At 43.1% G+C, this 14,222-nt stretch overlaps 1 protein-coding gene across 5 annotated transcripts in view; it reads left to right on the top strand.

Annotated features, from left to right (window-relative positions):
• The window catches only part of CSGALNACT1 (chondroitin sulfate N-acetylgalactosaminyltransferase 1), a 419,176-nt gene that overhangs the window by 352,280 nt on the left and 52,674 nt on the right, over positions 1-14,222 (top strand). For all 5 annotated transcript variants that reach the window (XM_056116700.1, XM_056116697.1, XM_056116699.1 and 2 more), the window contains one exon: positions 5,587-5,803. In XM_056116700.1, the coding sequence (XP_055972675.1) occupies positions 5,587-5,803 (217 nt within the window). The remainder of the gene's footprint in view (positions 1-5,586; positions 5,804-14,222) is intronic.

Genomic DNA, 14,222 nt, shown 5'->3' with positions numbered 1-14,222 from the left:
ACTGTTGCATTTGGAGATGTTTGTCCCATTGAGAGCGAATGGGACGTCAGAAACGAGAATGTTTCTCATAAACATTTTCATGAGATTCAGCTGGAGTTCGACCTTTCCACATTCACGTTCAAAGTCAGCCAGCATTTGTGCCGCTTGGCTGATGTTTAGTTTTATTAGAACGATGGCATCAGCGAAGCAGAGGTGGTGTAGTTGCCAAATGTCTATCTTCACTCCCATTCCTTCCCATTCCAGTCATAGCATGATGTTCTCGAGTATGGCACTGAAGAGTTTTGGTGAAATGGTATCACCCTGCCGAACCCCTCTCTTGACGTCAATGATCACCTCCCTGTAGATTGGTAAGATCCTGGTAGTGAATCCACAATACAACTCACGGAGGATCCTGACATATTGAGTTTGAACACCCTATTTGGCTAGGGCTTCGATGACGGCTTCAGTCTCAACAGAATCAAAGGCCTTCTTTAAATCAATAAACATCATAAAGAGTGGCATCTTGAACTCCCGAGAGACCTCACTGAGCTTGGTTATCGTGTGGATATGGTCAGTGGTGCTGAATCCTTTTTGGAAGGGAGAACTTTGGGAATGACATATCCATCCTGCAGAATTTGGTATGTGGGCAGGTGGACGTGGCTATCGAAAAGATCCAAGTAGAAGTCATGGATGATCTTCTCCATTGCCCTTCTGGAAGATGTTATAGATCCATCAGGACATTGGGGGGCAGTCATCTTGGTCTTGTAGTTGGCGAAGGACAGGTGGGCATTGTGAATGCTTTTCCCAGCTTCTACCGCATCTGCCAGTACTGCTGCTGTTCTCTTTTTGAGGTCTTCCTTTATTGCTTCTCTGCACTGCTTTGCAAGCTTGGACATTTGCTTGCAGTTGCCTGAGACTTGCACACAGCCACATTGGCAAATGAGCTCAAGAGTTTTCATCTTTTTGTGGCTATCTCTCTCTCGGCATTCCTTGCACAATCATGGAGTTGCTGAACCAGTCCATCGTATTCCTCGTCAATGTTGTAAATGACAGCATCTTCCCATGTTGCCGCAATAGTGCCAAAGAGCTCCCAGTTGGTGGTTGTTCTGGGAGTTCTCTTCTTAAACTTTGCAGCCTTTTCTCCCCACTCTGTGAAGTAGAATTTTGCAAGAAGGAGATGGTGGTCCGATCCCGTTTGGAATTTTGGGACAACAGCAACATCGGTCAGGCAAGACTGTTGATTGAATATGATGTGGTCCATTTTGTTATGGAACCATCCACCAGGAGACTCCCAAGTCCAACGTTTAGATTCGGCCTTCTGGATTTACGAGTTACTATGAGTGGTCTTGGTCAACATGATGAATTCAAACAGTCTCTCACCCTGTTCATTCCATTCTAGGCCATGGGTTCTGATCTGGAGTTCTTCAGCTGATCTTCTCAGTCCTATCTTGGCATTAAAATCACTGATAATGATCTTGTAGAAGGTGTGGTCTTCTTAATAGAACTGCTACAGCTCCATGTAGAACTTCTCAATTTCTCCATCATAATTGAATATTGGTGCATAGACAATGAAGATAGAAACTGCCGGCATTGAGCCACATCTATTCAAGTGTAATCATCCGATTCAGGTTGTTAGACATTTGAATGAATCAATGTTTATGGCCAAGTTCATATTGACAAGACACCGACACCACTGACGACTCTTTTGTCGCATGTTCCAAGGAACAGTTCTGCAGTGTCGAAAATGGCATTATGTGACTGATACCTTCTCGTCTCCAATGATGTCATACTTGATCTTCCGTTCTTGCACTATCAGGTCCTCAATGGATGCATCCGATGCCAGCGTTCATGCATTTAAAGTACAGACAGTCATTTTTGTCTTTCTTTGTTTTGGCAGCCTAGTTTGGCCTTGAGATTTTATCAACCTCCCCTTCCTGATCCTTCTTAATGCTGCCGTATTGGTTGCTCTTTCAGGGTCAGTGGAGTGAGATCCATTTTATTTACTGATTTTGGCATATAGAATACAACCCAGGTAGCTTTCCAGGCTCTGCCGTGCGGGCAGGAGACTTTCAGTATCTTGCCAAGCTTTCCGAGAGGGTTAGAGGCTTTTAGGGCGGCCTTTAATCATTCTTGCAGGTGTTCCCATGGTTCAAACCATATTTGAACCCCATCAAATATGGTGCGGTAATCTTTTATTAAGTGTTTTATGATGTGTTGCATGGCCGCTTTGCAGCTGGGTCTGGAAAGCATCGTGGAACATGGCAGCAGCTGGGTAGTGGATGTAGTGGAGTCCTCTGGGCTACTGTGAGCAGGCAGAGGATCTCTGTTCCCAGGTCCATTGAGCCTGGAGTCCAAGATCACAGAGTTCCGCTTCCCTGGTTCTGTGGGGCTTCACACGTGCTTGAGTCTTGGCCAGAATGTCCGGAAAGCGTCCTGGAGCATAGAGGTGGCTGAGTAGTGGAGGTAGTGGAGGTCTGCTGGGCTGCTGGGAGCAGGCAGAGGATCTCTTTTCCCGGGTCTGTTGAGCCTGGAGTCCACTTCTGACAGGCTTGGGGGATCATATGGGGTGCCAGCTGGTCAGCTGCATCCAAGACAAGTGCCTTACCTGCTATTACTATCTTTCTGGCCCTTCAATTATTGTTTTAAGCTCAGAATTTAGATTTCAAAAGTTAATGATTCTTTTTATAGAATTGAGAAAGAAAATGACTTTATTAACAGAAGCAGTGCCTGACCCATCTATCTTTTAATTTGTACCTTAGGCTGTCAGTAGCTGACTATGTGAAAAACCATACTTACTAATGCTGCATTGACAGCCTGGTCAGGTGCAAACCAACTCTCAGGAAGGTCTGTCTGAGCTGGGCAGAGGACTCGTCTGGAAGCACACTTTGTGAAACAGTCCAGCCTAACTTGGTTCCGAGGGTAGTTTACCTGCTGCTCTGGATATCAATGGTGGGGAAAATCTGGCCTCTTCACCATGCATGGTCTGAATGAACAGACTTTGAAGAGAACCACTTAACATTTCACACTTCTTTGAGCTTCCTGAGGGATGAACCTCCTCTTTCAAGACTGGCCCTGGAGGGGTTCTGACTTCTGTTCCACATAAGCTCAGCAAAACTGAGAGCTATTGAATGGGTATGTTCTGCCTGGTACTCAAGAAAGTCTTTGTAGCTTGTGCTCTGGACCTTAAATTATTTATGCTGTGTTGCCAGTAGCTGGTGTCTCTTGAATCTCTAGGCGGACCAGGAGGCATAGTTAAAAGAAATGAAAGTACCTTGAATTTTGAGTCAGTACCTTCCTCTTCACTGTGTCAAAGGAGATCTAAAATTTTGAGCAGGATCAGAAGAACAGTAAAACTGAGGATAAAAAGCTACCTTTAGGCACAGAATGGAGAAAATAACAGCTTGTTTGTCAAGATTTATAGTTTCTACAAAAGAAAAGAAAGGAAAAATAAGGAAGAGAAGAAAAGAGAAACAATTTGTGAGAAACTTTGAAGCCTGTAGCTGACAGCAGGTGGTTACTTTTCCTGGACTCCACAAAAATAATTTTTTTTGCCTTTGTAGCTACTCAAAGATTGTAAAAGACATTCTAACTAATATGGGAATTGAAAGGAAGAAAAAATAGGTTATGAAACATGGCAAAACAAAGACAAAAATGAGGGAGCTTATTTGGTGATAAAATTTTACAGCTTTCAGGGTGCTTGCAAGCAGTGCTCACAAGACTAAGGCATGCGGCAGTGAGTCTCAGTCAGCCAGGTTATAGCTCAGTTCTAGGGCCTGAGGATGTGATGCTGTTTGGGCCCTACAGTGCCTGGGTACCAAAGCCACCCCAGTGTTGCTGGGCTTGGGGCTGGGTGTCTCTCCACAGCTATACCTGGCAGGACTTGGGGGTTCAGGACTGCATCCTGCAATGTTTGTGGGACCATGTAGTTCCAGGAATCAAACCTAACCACATATTATCTCCTGGCCCCCATGTTTTTTACTTTTTCTTGTGATATTATACTAGGATTTGATACAGAGAAGGTGTGAGTCTCAGGGGATTGTTTGCGGTATTACACAGGGACATGATAGGAGGTTTCTTCCAGAAGTAGGTTGAGGCTGGGTCTTGTCTTCAGTCTGGCCTATGGAGCTGTGGGCTTTGAGACACGATATGGAACACAGTTGGTGAGTGTCCATCACCTTCCTGCCTGCTCCAATATCTCCAGTATGTGCTGTTGTAACAGATTGACTGATGAGGGGAATCATTTTGATAGCAAGCATTTTCTATATACAGGATATGTTCTAGCTTCATCACAGCTATTAAAATATGGTAATGTGGGGAAAATGAGACAGAGAAAAGTACATTTCCCAAAGGAAACCTGTGCAACCAGGATTTGAACCTAAAATTTGGACTCTGAAACATTGAGCTGTACTGTACCCAAGAGTTGGAAGAAAGAAATGAACTGAACTAAGACCATGTATGATGCCATTGTGCCAAGCACATAACACATTGTGTTTGTCTAATGCTGTCAGAACTTTCTAGAGACTTGTAATCCATGCAGCTGCCCCCTAACCTCTCCATGCTCTGCATAGTTCCCTATACTCAATTTAGCTGAAATGAATATAATTCTTTTATTTAGGTTTTATGGACATATGCCATAGTTTTCATATATAGGCAAATATCAACTGTAATGATTTTATATTTGTCTTTATTCAGAATGTTCGTGCAATAAACTGAGTTAGCATCAAGTACACAACTATATTTTCTTTTCTTGTGATGAGAACTTTTATGGTCACTCTTACCATATTTCAAATGAGCCCCAGTGCTATTAGCTGTATTCCCAGTGTGTGGATCTCATCCCATGACTTAAAATGTTTGATACTGGGAGCTCTGGTGCCTCTGACTGCCTTCAGCCATTTTGCCCAGACCCACGTCTCACCACTGGCAACCACCAGTCTGTTCTTTGCTTTGATGTGCTCAGTTCAAAATGGCTATAATTTTTTAAGATAATTTAAACTTTCACAATCAAACATAAAATTATTATAAAATTTCTAATCATGTTGCAGAAAATGTGGATAATGGCAGAAAGGCAAAAATTACATTACTCTATCCACATCACAGATAATCTTATTTTTTGCTTATTTTCTTATAGACTTTTTATCACAGCCTTTAGGTAGTATAAATAGCATAAATAAAACTTTGTACTCAATGTTACATCTTTTCTTCAGTTTTTATAAACTATTTTAAACTTAATTTTAAATTGATGATATTTTGATTTCTTTGGGGATTTTGAAAACTGGGAGCATTTTGAGTTTTCTGAACATTATTAGATGGAGAAAGTCAATTTTTTTTTTGCTTTTTGGGTTACACCCGGTGATCCTCAGGGTTTACTCCTGGCTCAACACTCAGGAATTACTCCCGGAGGTGCTCGGGAGACCATATGGGATGCTGGGAATCGAACCTGGGTTGGCCGCATGCAAGGCAAACGCCCTACCCGCTGTGCTATTGTTCCAGCCCCAATACTTATTTCTAAAGGGCATTTTATGCTTTAAAATTACGTTGGCTATACTAAACACTCATTACCCACTGACTGCCTAAATTTGAAACTACCTTTCCATTTTCTGTTAACAGGGATCTACCGAACAGAAAAGGATAAAGGCACTTTGTATGAACTCACTTTCAGAGGAGATCACAAGCATGAATTCAGACGACTTGTTTTGTTTAGGCCATTTGGCCCTATCATGAAAGTTAAAAAAGAGAGACTCAACATGGCCAGGACTCTTATCAATGTCATCGTGCCACTGGCAAAGAGAGTGGACAAGTTTCGGCAGTTCATGCAGAACTTCAGGTTTGTTTGTGCATGTTTATCTTCCTCAATATGGTATGTGTTAAATGCTGCTATCATTTCCTGACATCTCCCTCCTTTTCCCTGCTGAGTACAAAGACTCATTTCTCTTCTTCAAATTTGTTTTCTCCATACAGTTTTTTTTAATTGTGTTTGCCTTTCCAAAAAGCAATTAGAAGACTGCTTAGAAGTGTATTTACCTTCAGAAGTGGAGATTAGGAAGCACTGGGTTTGCATCTGAATCTTCCGCGATGGTTCTCATGCTGTGGTGTTCAGCTCTAACCTGACTTCATTTTGTGAACTGTGTGATTTTATTCACAGAGGGGCCTCTCTCCCATGTTCCAAGCCGAGCAGGGGCAGAACCTACATGGCCTATGGACAAATGCCTGAGACTGGCATTGTGCCTGGTCAGCTGTGAACTGACTTCATATGCTTTCCTACTATAACCCTGGTCTGAGGGATTGAATCAGAACCTGTTTTTTAAAATTCTACATTCCAGAGAGTAAATGTGGTATTATTCCAACATATTTTTAAGCACTCACTTCTTTCACTTACTCAAGAGGAATCAGTGGGTTTATTTTCAAGCATAGTAATATCATTTGTACATATGTATGTTTAAACTCTTTGTTATGTCTTATTAACACTTATAGCTAACTTTCACACATGGGTTGAGGTTAATCAGCTAACCTATTTAAAAATTAACCAGTTTGTTTTAAAAATAGAAAATCACATCTACTAATCATAAGTCTTGGAAATCTGCATTTCTAATACATTATAATTGAACTATTATTAAAAAACAGGAGTGCTTGGTATAAGATATGGCTAATACTTGACATTTTTTACACTGAATGTTAAATATTTTATATTGAGTGTTTTCTAATTAAATTTTTAAGTTAGAATTCTACAGTAGTATGAGAAGTAATCTTTCAGGTTATTGGTCTAATCCTCTCTTAGTTCAGAATTCCCTTATCATATAGTTCACTGGGCAGTGTGTGTGTTCCATGTGACTGACTACCTCTTAAGCCAACCTGCTTCTGTGAGAAGCTAGAGAAAGCGTGCTTCTATTATTACCTCCCAGTAATTCTTACATTGTGAGTCTAGCTTTACATGCTGAAGAAATGATTGACCATATTCATTTTCTCACCTTTCAAATATTCAAAGGAAGCATCACAACTCCCTTTGTCTTTTCTTCTACAGGTTCAGGAGTTTGACCACTAACCATACATACTCCAGATCTTTTCATTTTCACATTACAGGTAGAGAAATATAAGGAGCATTTAAAAATATTTTATGTTATCTACATGGAATTACTTCTGTCCCAAGTTTGTTTGCAAGTTATAGAACACATTTTGGCACAATCCTTGACTGGTCATCCTGGTCCCTCAGGCTCCAGTGCTAAGGGGTCCATAATTCTGACATTGCCCCAGCCTTCCTTCATGCTTCTGTGTTTTTCATCTCTCTGTATCTTTCTTCAAATGGAGCTCCCCATTTTGGAATGGCAGAGTGCCACTGATTAACTATTATGTTCTGAGTTTGACTGACCGTAATTGTGATTAGCAGTAGGTATCAAGTCAATTCATCATTCCCAGTGACGTACATTTATTGGACTTGTTTATAGCGAGTTCCTTTGGCTAGAAAGATACTTCAAACTTTCTAATGTAAGGTCACTGACATTTACCTCATAACTTAGGCCATCACTGCATACCAGGCATGATGAGGTCATGCTAGGCTACAGTATCAGGATTCTCTTGGGTATACTTACCCAGATTTTGCCATAGTGCCATGAATATTTCAAGTAGTAAATAGTTGAAATAAAACTAAGAGGGAAAAATGTTTGTTTGTTTGGGACCCACTCCCAGCTATGCTCAGGGCTTACTGCTAGCTTTATGCTCAGGGATCATATAGGATGCCAAAGATTGAACTTTGGTAAACTGTACAAAAGGCAAGCATCCTACTCACTGTATTACCACTCCAGCACCTAGAAGTGAAATATTTCTGAAAAAAGAAAAATTTGTAGAAAAATGTCTCCAAATTTGAGATGGCAAAGTAAAATGTCAGTCTAAATCACTTATCACTTGATCACTTGATATCCTGTTACTCATCAATTTGCTCCAGTGGGCTCCAGTAACGTCTCCATTCATCCCTGTCTCGTGCTAGTGTAGCCCAGTGGGATCTGCTAGCTCCAGGAACACGAAGAGCCTCAAACCGATCATTCAGGGTCTTGATGAAGAAGTCTGACAATCTTGAAGATGGGCAGCCACGTGGTCTTTTGACATCCTGTGGAATCCAGTTGGTAATGACTCTAGCCCATCAGTCATCTCCAAATTGCATTATGCATCAAGTCCATCTGATTTTCGACACCTTGGCAAATGTGACAGCGTCCCTGATTCTTGATCGTTGAGGGAGGTCTGAACTTCGGATTCTTTCTCTCATTTGAGAGAAGTGTGATACTCAAAGCATAGCTTGTTTGATTCCTCTTTGGGAGACCCAAATAGTGTTCTCATCCTGTTTTTTGTAAGGCCCAGGTCTCTGAGGCATATGTTAATGCAGGAAGAACAGTGGACTCGAAGAGATGTGCCAGGGCTGGAGGTTCTTTGTCCTCTTAGCTATTTCTTCAATGCTCTTGAAGGCATTCTAAGCTGCTTTTTTCCTCCTGTGCAACTCAGGTGCCAGGTCATTCGTCATGTTGAGTTCTCGACCTAGGTACACATAACTGTTGCAGTCAGAGATGTTCGTTCCATTGAGAGTGAATGGAACATCAGGAACAAGGCCGTTTCTCATAAACATTGTCCTCATGAGATTGAGCTGTAGTCCAACTTTTCCACACTCACAGTCGAAGTCGGCCATCATTTGTGCCACTTGGCTAATGGTTGGTGTTATTAGAACGATGTCATCAGCAAAGTGGAGGTGGTGTAGTTGCAGCCGACCATCTATCTTCACTCCCATTCCTTCCCATTCTAGTTGTCACATGACGTCTAAATAATATTTTAAAAAACTATCAAAAACTGGGGATGTAACCTAGCAGAAGAGCACTTATTTTGTATATGTGAAGCCTTTAGTTTAGTCCCCAGTACACATACAAGCACACAAAATCTAGATCTTTTTCTCTTGACCTCACTATTCAGTTGCCCAGCATTGCATGGGGCTAATAGAGGTGGTATGAAGACTTGATACTTGTGAATGAATATATGTGACATTTAGCCTAAGTAAGGAGAAGACATCCGAGTTTGAGATGCAGCCCCTGTCCTCTCAGAGAGTAGACACAAGAAACTTTCTAAAAGTGAGAGAATATTGGAGCTGAAAATTGGATACTAAACTTTTTTGTGTTGTCCAGGCTTTTTCGACTGTCTTAAGGTTTCTGAAAAATGAGATGAGAGGATCCTCAAACGAAGGTGTTTAATCCCATGTAATGATTTAGTAAAGGTAGTCTTTCCAGTTCCCACAGACAAGGCCAGAAAGTGTAGTGCTTGAGGCACTTGCCTTGCATGTGACTGACCCAGGGTCAGCTCTTATTTTAGCCTGTGAGTTCTGCCAGGAGTGACCCTGAGCAGCGTCAGGAGTAAGTGCTAAGAACAGCCAGGTATGGCCCCAAAACAAAACAATATAAAAACAAATTAGCTATAGATAATGGAGTTTTCAGAATGTGTTTTAAAGAAAACTAACTGAACACAGAAAGAAATTATTATTTATATTGAAACACTGAAACGCTCTGAGACCTTGGATTCCAGGCTCAACAGACCTGGGGACAGAGATCCTCTGCTTGCTACAACCAACTACAGGAGGCAAGGGATTAAAACCAGAAGCCCCACCCTACCCAGCCCTGTCTTCTTTCACCAACCTCCAGAGACCCAGGGACTGGATTACGCACAGAAGACCCACCCTACTGGTACCAAATAAATACATCACCAACAGACCTCCACTACCTCCACTACCTCCACTAGCCAGCTTCCACCATGCTACAGGATGCTTTCTGGACACATCATAAAACACATAATACCCATCTTCCAGGTTTGATGCACCATATTTGATAGGGTTCAAATATGTTTTAACCATGGGAATGCCTACAAGGGCGATTAGAGGTTGCCCCAAAAGCCTCTGTCCCTCTCGGAGAGACTAGCAAGCTACCGAGAGTATTCTGCCCACACAGCAGAGCCTGGCAAGCTATGCGTTGTGTATTTGATATGCCAAAACCAGTAATTACAATAGATCTCATTCCCCTGACCCTGAAGGAGTCACCAATACGGCAGCGTTAAGAAAGATGAGGAAGGAGAGGCTGATAAAATCTTAAGGCCGAACATGGCTGCCAAAACAAAGAAAGACAAAACGGATTGTCTGTACTTTCAATGCACATATGCTGGCATCAAATGAATCCATTGGGGACCTGATGGTACAAGTGCAAAAGCTCAAGTACAACATCATTGCTCTGACCAAGACAAGTGGCATCAATCACAACATGCCGTTTTCGACACTGGGGAAGAACTGTTCCTCAGAACATGTGACAAAAGAGGCGTCAGAGGGGTCGGTGTCCTTGTCAACACGAACTTGGCCATGAGCATTGACTCATTTGAATTCCTAACAACCCAAATCGGATGATTACACTTGAATAGATATGGCTCACTGCCAGCAGTTTCTGTCTTCGTTGTCTATGCACCAACATCCAATTATGATGAAGGAGAAATTGAGAAGTTCTACATAGAGCTGGAGAAGTTCTACAAAGAAGACCACACCTTCTACAAGATCATTGTCGGTGATTCTAATGCCAAGATAGGACCGACAAGATCAGTCAAAGAACTCCACATTGGGACCCATGACATAAAATGGAACAAACAGGATGAGAGATTGTGTGAGTTCATCATGTCGACCATCCATGGTAACTCATAGCTCCTTAAGGCCGAATCTAAACGATGGGCATGGGAGTCTTATGGTGGATGGTTCCACAACGAAATTGACCACATCATATTCAATCGATGGTTTTGCCTGACCGATGTTGCTGTTGTCCCAAAATTCCAAACAAGATCGGAACACTGTCTCCTTCATGCAAAATTCTACTTCACTGAGTGGGGAGAAAGGGCTGCAAAGTTTAAGAAGAGAACTCCCAGAATGACCACCAACTGGCAGTTGTTTGGCACTATTGCTGCAACATGAGAAGATGCCGTCATTGACAACATTAACAAGGAATACAATAGACTGGTTCAGCACCTCCATGATTGTGTGAGGAATGCTGAGAGAGAGAGATCGCCACCAAAAAAACGCGTGTCTTCAAAAACTCTTGAGCTTATTCACCAAAGTGGTTTGGCGCACGCCTCAGGCAACTGCAAGCAAATGTCCAAGCTTGCAAAGCAGTGCAGAGATGCAATAAAGGAAGACCTCAAAGAAAGAAGAGCAGAAGTTCTGCTAGATGTGGCAGAAGCTAGGAAAAGCATTTGTAATGCCCACCTGTCCTTTGCCAACTACAAGACCAAGATGACTGCCCTCCGATGTCCTGATGGATCTATCACATCTTCCAGAAGGGCAATGTAGAAAATTATCCATGGCTTCTACTAAGATCTCTTTGATAGCCACATCCACCTGCCCATATACCAAATTCCGCAGGATAGATAGGTCATTCCCAACCTTCTCCCTTCCTAAATCCAACATGCCATTTGGTTGGTAAAGAAATGAACAGCACATGGCCCAGACAAGGTCAGATCTAAACACCTGAAGAACCTGCCGTCAGTACTCATCAATACACTGGCTTGGCTCTTCATGTGCTACCTGTCTGAGTGTAAGGTTCTGTCTCAATGGAAAAACAGCAGGACTTTACTACTGTACACGAAGGGAGACATCCACGACATTGGCAACTATCGCCCGATCTGCCTATTATCTGTCATCTACAAGCTGTTCACTTGAATCATCCTGAATAGAATTGGCAGAACACTAGATGAAGGACAACCATGTGAGCAAGCCGGGTTCCCGGGTTCCGAAAAGAATTCAGCACCATCGACCATATCCACATGATAACCAAGCTCATTGAGGTTTCTCGGGAATTCAACAAGCCACTCAGTCTAGCGTTCATTGATTTAATCACTTAATCACTTAATTTCCCGTTAGTCATCGATTTGCTCGAGCGGGCGCCAGTAACGTCTCCGTTTGTCCCTGTCGCGTGCTAGTGTAGCCCAATGGCATCTGTTCGCTCTGGGAACATGAAGAGCCTCAAACCGCTCATTCATGATCTTGATGAAGAAGTCTGACCATCTGGTAGGTGGGCGGCCACGCGGTCTTTTGACATCCCGTGGAATTCAGTCAGTAACAGCTCTAGTCCAGCGGTCGTCTTTAAATCTCATTACGTGACCAGCCCATCTGATTTTTGACACCTTGGCAAATGAGACAGCATCCCTGATTCTTTATCGTCGACGGATGTCGGAACTCCGGATTCTTTCTCTCATTTGAGTGAAACGTGATATTCCAAGCATAGCTCTTTCAATTCCTCTTTGGGAGATCGGAATAGCATTCTCATCCTGTTTGCATAGGGCCCAGGTCTCTGAGGCATATGTTAATGCAGGAAGAACAGTAGAATCAAAGAGATGTGCCCGGAGCCAGAGGTTCTTCATCCTCTTAGTTATTTCTTCGATATTCTTGAAGGTGTTCCAAGCCGCTCTCTTCCTCCTGCACAGCTCGGGTGCCAGGTCATTTGTCATGTTGACTTCTCGATCTAGGTACACATAGCTGTTGCATTCGGAGATGGTCGTTCCATTGAGAGCGAATGGGGCATCAGCAATGAGGCTGTTTCTCATAAACATTGTCTTCGTAAGATTCAGCTGTAGTCCTACCTTTCCACACTCACGGTCAAAGTTGGCCAGCATTTGTGCCGCTTGGCTGATGTTTGGTGTTATTAAAACAATGTCATCAGCAAAGCGGAGGTGGTGTAGTTGCTGACCATCTATCTTCACTCCTATTCCTTCCCATTCCAGTCATTGCATGATGTTCTCGAGGGTGGCACTGAAGAGCTTCGGTGAAATGGTATCACCCTGCCGCACCCCTCTCTTGACATCAACGATCACTTTGTAGAATGGTGAGATCCTGGTAGTGAATCCGCAATACAGCTCACGGAGGATCCTGATGTATTAGGCTTGAACGCCCTGATTGGCTAGGGCTTCAATGACCGCTTCCATCTCAACAGAATCAAGGCCTTCTTTAAATCAATGAACGTTAAACAGAGTGGCATCTTGAACTCCCGAGAAACCTCAATGAGCTTGGTTATCGTGTGGATATGGTCAACGGTGCTGAATCCTTTGCGGAACCCAGCTTGCTCGCATGGTTTTCCTTCATCTAGTGTTCTGCCAATCCTATTTAGGATGACTCGAGTGAACAACTTGTAGATGACAGACAATAGGCAGATCCAGCGATAGTTGCCAATATCATGGATGTCTCCCTTCTTGAGCAGTAGTACGGTCCTGCTGGTTTTCCCTTGGGATGGAACCTTGCATTCAGACAGGTAGCTTGTGAAGAGCTGAGCCAGTGTATTGATGAGCACTGATGGCAGGTTCTTCAGGTGTTCAGGTCTGACCTTGTCTGGGCCGGGTGCTGTTCGTTTCTTTACCGACGAAATGGCGTGTCGGATTTCGGAAGGGAGAACGTTGGGAACGACATATCCATCCTGTGGAATTTGGTATGTTGGCAAGTGGACATGGCTATCGAAGAGATTTGAGTAGAAGTCATGGATAATCTTCTCCATTGCCATTCTGTAGGATGTGATGGATCCATCAGGACATCGGAGGGCAGTCATCTTGGTCTTGTAGTTGGCAAAGGACAGGCGGGCATTACGAATACTTTTCCCAGCTTCTGCTGCATCTACCAGCACTTCTGCTTTTCTCTCTTTGAGGTCTTCCTTGATTGCATCTCTGCATTGCTTTGCGAGCTCGGATGTTCGCTTGCGGTTGCCTGAGACATGCACCAAACCATTCTGGCGAATAAGCTCAAGAGTTTTCGAAGACAGGCATTTTTTTGTGGCTATCTCTCTCTTGGCATTCCTCACACATTCATGGAGGTGCTATACCAGTCGATCATATTCCTCATCAATGTTGTCAAGGATGGCATCTTCCCATGTTGCCGCAATAGTGCCAAAGAGCTCCCAGTTGGTGGTCGTTCTGGGAGTTCTCTTTTTTAAACTTTGCAGCCCTTTCTCCCCGCTCTGTGAAGTAGAATTTTGCACGAAGGAGACGGTGGTCCGATCCCTTTCGGAATTTTGGGACAACAGCAACATTGGTCAGGCAAAACCGTCGATTGAATATGATGTGGTCTATTTCATTGTGGAATCGTCCACTGGGAGACTCCCATGTCCAACGTTTAGATTCTGCCTTCTGGAACTGTGAGTTACCATGGATGGTCTTGGTCGACATGATGAACTCAGACAGTCTCTCACCCTGTTCGTTCCATTCTAGGC

The sequence above is a fragment of the Sorex fumeus genome, unplaced genomic scaffold (genome assembly GCF_029834395.1).
Source record: "Sorex fumeus unplaced genomic scaffold, SorFum_2.1 ptg000033l, whole genome shotgun sequence".
In the NCBI taxonomy this organism is placed as follows: Eukaryota; Metazoa; Chordata; class Mammalia; order Eulipotyphla; family Soricidae; genus Sorex; species Sorex fumeus.
This window is presented reverse-complemented; position numbering and strand designations above follow the sequence as displayed.